This window comes from Eurosta solidaginis, chromosome 4 (assembly GCF_040869045.1).
Source record: "Eurosta solidaginis isolate ZX-2024a chromosome 4, ASM4086904v1, whole genome shotgun sequence".
NCBI lineage: Eukaryota > Metazoa > Arthropoda > Insecta > Diptera > Tephritidae > Eurosta > Eurosta solidaginis.
Window position 1 is genome coordinate 273,485,323 of NC_090322.1, and position 12,047 is coordinate 273,497,369.

The 12,047-nt window shown below is 35.4% G+C and overlaps 1 protein-coding gene across 4 annotated transcripts in view; it reads left to right on the plus strand.

Annotated features, from left to right (window-relative positions):
* Nucleotides 1–12,047, plus strand: part of gce (germ cell-expressed bHLH-PAS) — a 140,145-nt gene that overhangs the window by 90,408 nt on the left and 37,690 nt on the right. For 3 of the 4 annotated variants that reach the window (XM_067786238.1, XM_067786239.1, XM_067786241.1), the window contains exon 2: nt 8,156–9,064. In XM_067786238.1, coding sequence (XP_067642339.1) covers nt 8,247–9,064 — 818 coding nt within the window. In that variant the 5' untranslated portion in view covers nt 8,156–8,246. The remainder of the gene's footprint in view (nt 1–8,155; nt 9,065–12,047) is intronic. The other variant, XM_067786240.1, reaches the window with a different exon arrangement.

The following is a 12,047-nucleotide window of genomic DNA, read 5'->3' on the forward strand; positions in this document are numbered from 1 at the left end:
AGATATTGAAAAAAATCGTATTTGTGGTCCGATTTGGCTCATATTTGGAACACATAATAAATACGAGATCAGAAAGCGACCTATAAAAAATCGCCGCTAGGTGGCGCAAGGATCGAGATATTCACAAAAATCGTATTCATGGTCCGATTGGGCTCATATTTGGAACACAAGAATAGAAAGCGACATATGAAAAAAGCGCCGCTAGGTGGCGCAAGGATCGATATATTCACAAAAATCATTTTTGTGGTCCGATTTGGCTCGTATTTGGAACACATAATACATGCAAGAATAGAAAGCGACATATGGAAAAATCGCCGATAGGTGGTGCAAGGATCGAGATATTCACAAAAATCGTATTTGCGGTCCGATTTGGCTCATATTTGGAACACATAATACATACAAGAATAGAAAGCGACTTATGAAAAAAATCGCCGCTAAGTGACGCAAGGATCGAGATATTCACAAAAATCGTATTTGTGGTACGCTTTGGCTCATATTTAGAACACATAATACATACAAGGATAGAAAGCGACCTATGGAACACACAACACATACAAGAATAGAAAGCGACCTATGGAAAAAGCGCTGATAGGTGGTGCAAGGAGATATTCACAAAAATCAGTATTTGTGGTCCGATTTGGCTCATATTTGGAACACATAATAAATACGATAATAGAAAGCGACCTATGAAAGAAATCACCGCTAGGATCGAGATATTCACAAAAATCGTATTTGTGGTTCGATTTGGCTCATATTTGGAACACATAACACATACGAGAATAGAAAGCGACCTATGAAAAAATCGCCGCTAGGTGGCGCAAAGATCGAGATATTCAAAAAAGTCGTATTTGTGGTCCGATTTTGTCCATATTTGGAACACATAATACATACATGAAAAGAACGCGACCTATGATGCCCTATTTGGCTCATATTTGGAAAAAATATTACATACTGTCCGGTAGAAATGACCTCAAAATATCTTGGAGTTGGAGGAGGGACAAGAATACGTGGCGCAGAGTCGAGTAAAGTTGGAAGGATTATATATTTAGAAATTAGATTGTAACAAATTGTCAGGAAAGTCCTTGCAGTAATGAGTCACTAAATGAACCAAAAAGATTGAGAAATAATGGGCAATTAAATAAAGACTAAAAACTTGAAAATAAAATAATTTAAAAAAAATTTGAAAAATTGAAAACAATACTTACATGAAGTAATAATAATACTAAAATCTAGAAAATAATTAGTTAGGTAGGTCCTAGGTACTACTTAGTCATCACACTCCTCATCAATCTAGGGCGTTGATCAGACAATTAAATAAAAGCGTTGGACGCGTGAAATTTCTAAAAATGTGATTAGGGTTCAGTTGGTCTTATATATGACTATCAATAGAAATTTACGCGTCCAACGCTTTTATTTAATTGCCCGATCAACACCCTAAATTGATGGGGAGTGTGATACTAGTACCTAGGACCTACCTAAATATATTCCAACTTTTAGTATTATTATTACTTCATGCAAGTAATGTTTTCAATAAAACCGTTTAACTTAAGCAGTTTTTATAGTTATTTTATTTAAAATATAGTTTACACATTTACACCAGTACTGAAAGAGTATTAGGAGGGAGGGCGACAAAAAATATAAGAGAAAATACAATAAAAATACAGAGAAAATAAAGTCTTATAATTAATCTTTAAAATTCGTATCTTTTCGGAGTCAGAACTGATCTTAGATTGTCTTCAAGTAATCCTTTGCATGTTTACGTAAACAAAAAAATTAAGAAACCCGTCATCCAAAACGAAAAAAGCTACAACAATTTAAATTTTCGTTATACTTTGTAAGATTTCTCTAACATCTCCAAGAATCAAATAACAGTTTATACACTGCTGAAAGCACAGAAATTTCCTTTTCTAACAACATATAAGTTTTGTGCGTTAAAGTTATAGGCCGATATATATCGATCAACCAATGAAAGAGGGGTAACGGACGCGGCAAATTTTATACACCAATAAAATATGTTACCCGACCATTCCGGAAAATTTATTTTATTTTTGTTAAGAAGGACACGTGACTATTGAGCATCTGAAAGCTTTTTAATTTTAAGTCCACGTTTGCTTATTGGAACAATTTTTATAGATTTTTGGTAACAGCCGCGACCCAAGGATGAATTTATTAAAACTTCAATTTCCATAGTTTTTTATACTTTTTTAATGCTTGGCAGCCGCCGTGGTGTGATGGTAACGTGCTTCGCCTATCACACCGAAGATCCTGGGTTAGCAAAGGATGCCGGGCAAAGCAACATCAAAATTTTAGAAACAAGGTTTCTCAAATAGAAGAAAAATTTTCTAAGCGGGGTCGCCCCTCGGCAGTGTTTCGCAAGCGCTCCGAGTGTAGTGCAGATGCCGTTCGGAGTCGGCATAAAACAAGTAGGTCCCGTCCCGCCAATTTGTAGGAAAAATTAAAAGGAGCACGACGCAAATTGGAAGAGAAGCTCGGCCTTAAATCTCTTCGGAGGTTATCGCGCCTTACATTTATTTTTTTTAATGCTTAACAAAAGTTTAAAAAAATTTTAATAAAATAAAAACTAGAGATCTGGGTTGACCAGCACAACAAGATAAAGGAAGGATGTTATATTTTGTTAGTAAAACATCCAAAGTCACAAAACCGATGAAACTTTTTTTGAAACCATGCCTCTCTGTCCAGGATGAGGGGAATAAATAGCTACTTTATTTCCACATCATACGCATATTTGTCCTTTAATCGCAAGTGATAGAAAAGTCTGACCAATTTTGACTTTAGGTTCGTGGTGAACCTTATTTGGAATTCGCCCATATGCGAGATTTTTCTTGAGCGTTTTCTTATGATTTAGATACCGCGTTTTAGACATAGTGCACTAAAATTTCATTGCACTAAGCATTCCATTGCCAGTAATTTTTTTAGTGATAGTGAAAAACTTCTTTTCTTCCCCTCAATATATATAAGTAGTAGTGGGCAGTTATTTGCACAATTATTTTGAGGTAATGGATTTTTTTTTTCAAGAGTCTTTAATAAATTTTTGTGAAACAAATTGGCAAAAACAACTTTCTTTCATTACTTAATAGAAAAATGTGTCCAATTACACCAAATTAAATAAATTTTCAATTTAAGTGGTGATATATATTTAGTCCTACCAAAGATTTACAAGGTATAATCGAAACAGCTGTCGCCTTGTCCGTCCTGATGTCACGTTGTTTAAATTTTTCCCAAATTATTAAATAAACTACCAAATTATATTTAGTTACTTTCCCGGCAAGAACAGTCTGTAACGTTAGATAACTTGTACAATCTCGAAATGGAGAAGATGGTGAGAAAACTACACTAGTAATCAAGTCGAATATTATTAGAGAAAGAATTCATCAGAATCCCATTAGAGAACTTCATTATTTTTCGATTGGAGAACTATATTTTTTCTCGATTTGATATTTAAGTCCCGTTTTGTTTGAGAACGATATGTTTTTCGAGTCGTCCTCTAACATTTGAGATTCGAACACAGTAACGCTGTTAAAAAAATAAGTTTCAAAAATAGCAGTAACTTAGCTAAGCGATCATTTTAACAATTATACTATTCACTAAATTTTCTCAACCCCAACACTCGAGTAAATAAACCCAGTTGTTATCGTTGTCAAGTCTCACATATTGTAATTTATAGTTGTTGTTGTTGTTGTAGCGATAAGCACACTCCCCTAGGCCACCCCGCCCTACCAGAACAGAATTCAGCACGGGTAGGTGACGGGTGACAATTGGGTTGCAGAAGATATATATTGCGTTGGCAATCCCTTGAAAGGGTTGCGCTACATAACCCCTCGAATCAATTTGATATTTTAGTCGCCTCTTACGATAGACATACCTGCCTCGGGTATATTCTAAGCCCCCTAACCCGCTTGGGCTAAGCTGATGCGGCTAAACTATCAAGAAAGTTATTAAATTTATTTACTGACTTGAGTAACCAAATTATTATTATAATGAAGTTTGATTTGTGATTTTTGTTTATAAAATGCCATTTGAGTTTGTGGCGTATAGTTTGTCATGGAACGCTACTGCAAATAATGCAAGAGTTGCTGGTGGACGCCATTCCGAAAAAAATATAAAGGACAGGAGATGTTCAAATAATATGAAAAATACTTAACTTAGCTAATTCTTCACAGAATGTAAGGAGCTAACAAACGGTTAGTTCTTTTTTCTCAATTCCTCTTTGACCTTTTCATAAATTTTGACATTTCATCACCAGGAACTCAATACTTAGTCCCGTTTGACATCATTCAATTCTTGAATTCTACTCGTTGACGTTCCCTTTTGTGCTTTCTATTCCCGTTTACTTTTATCAATTTTCTTGAAAACATGTGTGAAACAAAAATAGCATAGAAGCAGAGAGAGGAAGATATAGCATGAAAAATTTGAACGACTTGACGGTACGAATGCTGTTGTACCCTTCCCCTCTCTTTTCCCAGCCTTCGCGGATGACGCGGCAGACTTGAACTCAAGAATAGTATGGTGTAGAAAGGGATTTAACAAGTGTTGGTAAAATCATTTTGGTGAATCACTCAATCGACAATGCAACCAATATTAGACTAAGGCAAAAACCTCGATTTCAGAAAGGGGCAAAGTAAGTGAATCTCGCTACAGGGGTAGTTATCAAATCTTCATCTAACTTCAGTGTTTGCTGGGTTACTCTAATGCGAAAGAATGCTTACGTTTAGTCATAAACTGTCAATTGAATGAGGATACACGGTTTAACTAAAGAGGAGTGGTACTCTTTACGAAATACATTTGTATGTACCAAGTTGGCGGGTATTAGAAAATCAGCTTCTTCACATTTTTCAGCAGGTTTACAAAAATATATTGTGATGGCTGGGAAGAGGATGTATCATTTAATTAATACAATCTCTTACAACGAACCCAAATACCCCATGGCAATGTGTAAAAGCTTTTTTAAAATCCCCGCCAAGTGATACATTACAAATTAAAATTGCAAAAAGTTCAAACCGACGCACATAGGTAGATTTTACGAATTTATGCGGCCAAAATTGAAAATTTTAAAATTGGTGCAAATACAAAATCCAAAATCGCTCATCGTTTACAATAGACCGGGCGATAATAAACCGGTCTTCTCGACTTTTATAGACAACCGGGGTTCCCCTGCCGCTAGTCGAAACTTATTATTCTCCCACTTTTTCGATTTTTTACTTTTTACGTATTTTAAGTAACCCATTTTTAAACGTCAATATTTTTAGTTTTAAGACAGTTATCAAAGTAAACAACATGGATTCGAGTGCTTCAGGTAAATATCAATATTTATTGAAGAAATCGTCAACCTAGCATAATAAAAGACCCATCATTTTGAAGCTTTTAAGCATATTGCGTTTTCTTGAAAAAATACTGTCCATTTTTTAATTCAAAAGCATTTTAGTTATATTATCGCCTCCGATCGCCTCAAAATGTTTATGCATTTTAATAGTGGGTAGTCTTTTCTTATGGTTCTGATGAAAATCAGCTGCGGACAGGTGCGGCTGGGGTAAACAAAGATACATTAAAAAAATGTCCAAACACATTTTTTTTTTTCATTTTCATCGAAGATTCTCCTGGTTCATCTGGAAAAAAATTAGTTACCCGTCAATTTCTCTACGGAAAAATGCAAAGCCAGAAATTATCAACAATGGATGAAAAATTGGGCTATTTGGAAAATTACCTGCTTTCGTCTTATGGTGACACAGAGGAAAATATAAAACAACTAAAGGTAAATATTAATTACCATGAGGCAAAAATGGTCTGAAGCACATAGAAAAGAAGACAGATTCATAAAACTAAACCAGTCATGGCTTAATGGGACATTTGAAATCCCTATCCAAGACCAAAATCGTCCCGGCCGCCCTTCACGATCATTTATAGAGTCAAGTGAGAGAAGCAAGCGTCGCCAAACTGAAGTAATTCGCTCGGCCGTAGACGATTCCATTTTAATTCATGCTGCTCAGTCAACTTTGAGAGCTAAGGGACTTCGAAACACATCCGAAATCCTTAAGGAAATCACAAAATTACCAACAATAGCACAGAAGTACAAAAATGCCTACAAGTCATCAAGTGAGCTCGGTAAACCCAACATATTAATGCCTCAAGAAGCGTTGGCGATGTTTATAAAGGCCGACCTTACACGACAGCAATACGATGTCATACGCGAGACAAATAAGTCACTTTATCCATGCTACGACAAATTATTAGATGCCAAAAAAGAATGCTATCCGCTTGAACAACTCATAAAAGTGACGAGTCTGTATGCAGAACGCACTTTGCAAAGTCTTATTGACATAACTCTTATGCGCCTTTCAATGTACTTGTTACTATTAGCGAAGAGCATAGAAAAACTTTAATTATTATAAACAAATGGGGATGCGATGGCTCCCAGCAAGTCAGATATAAACAAAAGTTTGAAAATCCTGCCGACTCGGATGCCAATATATTTTTGAGCTCATTTGTCCCTTTACAAATATATTGTGGCAAAAATAACAAAACAGTTATTTGGGAGAATCTAGAGAGTGTTTTGCACTTGGCCTATAAATTAAAAGTTAAAAAATACAGACAGAGAAAAACCGCTGAAGAAAAAGACTTGGAGAGTGGTGCCCCAGCGGGTTAGGGGATCAGAATATACCCGCGGTAGGTATGCCTGTCGTAAGAGGCGACTAAAATACCAGATTTAAGGGGTTGTGTAACGCAACCCTTCAGGTTGCCAGCGCAATATATAGCTTCTCCGAACCCAATTGTCAACCTCGCCTATCCGCGGCGAATCCTGTTTCACTAACAGACGAGGCTCTGACGACCACAAGCTCCTCATGGAACTTGGGAGTGGGGAGGGGGGAATTGCCTGCAGGTTTAATGTGGCCACATAAATCGTTCCCGAGATGGTCGGGCTAGCACCTTAATGGTGCTGTGGTACCGGAGCGTACCGGATCTTTATTCGGCAAAGGACCATCACATCGATAACACTCCCCAAACCCTTCGGGGAGCAACCTTATCGCTACAACAACAATAACAGCAACAACTTGGAAGTGGTCGCTAAAAAAAAATCCAAGACAGATTTAAAAATGAGACCGGGTTACTCATTGACATGCCCAAGCCCAACTACGGTAATACAAATGATGGAAACACCAGCCGCAGATTTTTTGAGAACCCCCAATTGGCTTCCGATATAACTGGTGTGAACTTCGATTTAATTTACAGACTGAAAGTAATTTTAGAAAATATTTCCAGCGGATACATTATTGATGTTAAGAAATATGATGAGTATGCCCTGGATACCGCCAAATTATATGCAAAGCATTATTCTTGGCACCTGATTACTCCTACTCTGCACAAAGTGCTCATACATGGTGCTGCAATAATAGAAAATGCACTTCTTCCAATAGGCCAGTTGTCGGAGGAGGCTTAAGAAGCTCGAAATAAGCACTTTCGCAAGTACCGCGAAGATTACGCAAGAAAATTTTCCCGCGAGCAGTGTAACCGCGACATATATAATAGACTATTATTGAGCTCTGATCCTCTCATTAGCAGTGTAAGTACAAGACAAAGAAGGAAAACGAAAGTGTCTAAATCGCTTTCCCCGGAATCTCTAGATATGCTTTTAGACACTAAACCTGACTCCGCTTTATCAGAATCCTCGGCCAATGAGGATCTGGAGTAATGAATAACAATAGTATTAAAAATAAATTATAAATATTTAAAACTATAACAGGAAGTTAATTTTTATTAGCATTTAGAATTTCGCTACTATTTTATTGATCGCAACTGTACATAATAAGGTATTTTCTTTAATAAATATTTAAAATTTTAACAGAAAGTTGATTTTTATTACCAATTAAAATTTTAACAGAAAGTTGATTTTTATTACCAATTATGTCATTTAGAATAGTTCTAGCAGATAAAATAATTTTGGCCGCATAAAACCTTAAAATCTACCTATGTGCGACGCCTCTTATTAATCTACTCCTCTTTGGTTTAACCTGCTTACCAGTCGATATCTCCACAACCATGAAATATTAAAATGCTCGACTAACTAGTTTAATTGCATTAATTTAATAAGAGAACACATAATTGTGGTAAAATATATAACAGAATATTTTCATTTTAACAGTTTAATTTCAGTTGAACGCCTTTAGATAAACAGATTACGTAAAATGTGAGGTCATAAATCTAGAACTAGCTCTGATATTCAAATCTCCATAATGAGCAACTCCAAGTCACGTAGTGAAATAATCGCTTCTGATGAAGAGGATTATAAATCGAACATTCCATACAACCTAAACAATACAGCAATTACAGCAGCTCAAAATGTTTTTGAAGCAATTGAAAAAGAAGAAAAACACACTAATGCAAGTTTTAATTGTGAAATGTGGCATAATGACAATGGTTTCATGGAGGATAATTCATCCGTCTTAGATGTGGTAGATTATCAGCCACACTCCGTAACGGGCTCTAGTTTGCCAACATCGGCTATGGGAACGTTAACTGAAGCTGTAGATGAATTGTGTCATAGTAATAGAAGTGTTTCACTACTAAATCCACTTAAAACCGAATTTGATAATTCAAACTATTTTACATTAAATAATGCAACAAATGCTACAACAAGTGCAATAATTAATGATCCACCAATAAAAGATACAAGACATTTTTATAACGAAAATGTTGAAGAAGACATAAAATTTTCACCAACTGAATTAATCCCTCCTTCACCGTCCACTTTACAACAATACGATTATAATATATCACTAGCATCATCACATATGCGTACTTTGCCACCAACGCAACATGCAATCAATAGTCATAATTTTGTATGTACACACCCGCATCCTCAACAAACGTTTGGTCCCACGCAATATGACCAATATCCCCACTCTTCGGGTTATAATCAAAATATGTGGTACCAAAATGCACCGCATGGTACAGCGAGTGGATATTGTCGAACATATGGCGGTGAACGGTACTATAATTATGGTACTTATCCTCATGATCCTATGATTGATATGCTCCAACTTTCAAATAGGTAAGTGTTTTTGTTTATTTATTAGGTACTGTTAATTCTTAAATAATAAAAATTTCGAATAATATTTGTGACAAGAATTGCAAATTGATTAGACACCCTCCAATTAAATTAAACTGTTTCTTACTAGATAGCCCATGAAGCAATAAACCAGACAGGTGAAGTCAGTATTACAGAATGGAATCGCATTTGACAATGCTTGTAATAAAAAAACTTGGGGATTGACGGAAGACGGTCCCAAGACCCAACATTTGTCTATGAAAACCCTGCGCCGAGATAGGCTCATTGAGCAAAAAGAGATGGCTGGTGTAAAAGTATATAGAGGCAGAGATTTAACAGCAACGATGATTATTCCGGTTGACATAAGTAGGATATAAAACAAATCCCTAGGCGCTACCACCGATTAAGTCAATAGTATTTTTTTCAAGTAACTTTTAAATAACTTTATTCGATATTACTTAAAGTATAATGGCTTAGAACATGATATGATAATGTTCCAATGACGCATGAACCAGATAAGGATAGAAATTTAAGATGCAAATGCAACAACAACGTTGTATCCTGATATTTATCTGGTTCAATTTCTGATCCGTATTCGTTTTGTTTTATGTAGTAGATTTTTTGACAGCTAACCACTTTTTTAAGAAATGCAGTATACATTTCTTTCTGTGAATCATTGTGGTTTAATTACCGGACTATTTCGCGAGTGTATGCGCTTTTATGTCGAAACGTTTTTGGGACTGCTTCAACATTATTTACTGCACTGCCTATGTACTGTTTTCAGGATCATATTGGGGAAAACCGCAATAATTTAATGTTGTATTTTCTTCGTGCGGACTGTGCCGCCGGTTTAGGCCAGGAATGTTATACAAATCATAGTTCACTGCTTCGAAAATAACACGGTAACATATGATTTCGTCAAAAATGACACATATGTACAGCTATAATCACAAAACTAGAGCGCATCTTTGCATAGAATAAAGTCGAACAATTTTTGCAATTCAATCAATTCAAATCAATATAATTTGTTGATACTTGAGGAAGACCGAAAATACACAATAATGGTTGTTTACTCTGTCTGTGCTAAATAAGAAACTCAACCTGTTCACAAAAATAGGCGTGCTCTACCTAAACAAATAAAAATCACCAATTTCAGGTGCGCAATTTTTTTAAGTTATTGTGGTAATATTTACCACGTTTTGTTGCACGGAGACAATCAGCTTCTTACACCTTTCAATGGATATAGTAAACCAAGCTTGTCACATTTTGCTCCAAGAGTTCGTCGCTTCTTTAATGGCTAGCAACTCTTATCATATTCCTCACAATCACCCACAGATTTGCAGTTGAATTAATTAATTAATTTTTTTTATTTTCTTGAAACTTATATTATACTCGGACTTTCTTCCCGCTGAACCGTGATATCACTCGCTTTCTGGTATGTTTTTCCATATTATCCTAGAGATATATCCATCTGAGCTGCATATTTCGTTTGGAAGCACAGTTCCCTTAAGGATATTTATATAAAGAAAGTGATCAATGACTCGGGAAATTTTGTAAATCGGGCCCATAATATGATATGAGAAATAGGGTTAGGCCATAATCGAAACACCACTATGTTTCACGATCTTTACAGTGAACTAAGCTATGTATTCTGTATTGATCGACCTTTTTCCGCTAGGTAAAAATTAGCATAAGAATTGAAACATCTGCGAAGAAAATAGTAGTTTGGCAAACGCTGTTTTTTTTATCGCTGCAGATCTTTATCGCTTTGGAAGAGTTACAAAACTGTATACTACTATTCATTATTTACGTGTGCTAAATTTTACATACTGTTAGAGCAGGGTTTAGCAACGGTAAGCAAAAAAGTAATGTGCCAGAATAAAAATTTTACCAGCTACTATAAATCAGTTTCTCAAAATAGAAGCTCTGCTGCTATTTCAGTAAACATAACTGTGGGTCATATCCTAGAGATCTTAATTTAAAAGACAACAATTATACCTTCCTTGCATTAGATGCGTAACAAGTGATGTAAGGCATTTGAAAATTACACACTACTATTTTAGTGATCACAGCTGTATATTACTGTAATTTATAAACGTACATACATACATATATGTATGTGCATGCTCGTATGAAATAAAGTAAACGACCACCCATTGCGTCCTAGCGGAATACTTGTGTAAGATAAAATCAATTATCATCTATTGAAAATAATAACTCCACGCATTTCTTTTTATAGAATCTCTGCAGTTTTTAAGCTTATCTGTAGAGACGAATTTGTTTACAGTGGAATCCACTTAGTAAAGTTATTATTAAGAAAGGACAAAGAACACAGTGCAAGCTCATTAGCGTATTCTTCATTCCCAAGGATGGATGTCACATCTGAATGAAAATTTAAAGAAAACAAGTAAAGGTGTCTTAGTTCGGTTGTAACCGAACATTATATACTCAGCGTGAGCTTCAATTGTACATTTCATTTCCGTTTAAAAAAAATGTCTCCCCATTTCCTCTTAAAATAAAACTTGGCAAAAAATAATTTTGAATCAATGATATTTCACTTATCAAGTTATAGCTTATTATTTTCGTCTACGGCCCTTTTAAGAATCTTTTATATAAAAGTGGGCGTGGTCCTTAACCGATTTCATTAATTTTTCTTCAAATCATTCCTTATAGTAAAGGCAACCTCTCTGCCGAATTTTGTTACGATAGGTTTAACGGTTTTTATTTATGATTAATAATATTTGTAAAATTGATTTTATCACAAGTTGGCGGTGCCACTCTGACTTCTGAATACAGTCAGACTCTGACTTTTCACCTCGTTATACTAAATTTCTCAAAAAAAGAATCCAGCCCTTCAAATAAGGGAAAGAGCGGACCACGCCCACATTTTTACTTTTTCAATTTGCTGAACGCGTTAACAAAAAAATAAAATAAAATTTCGAAATGTAGAATTTCGAACTTCGGATTTCGTAAGCCGATATCTATT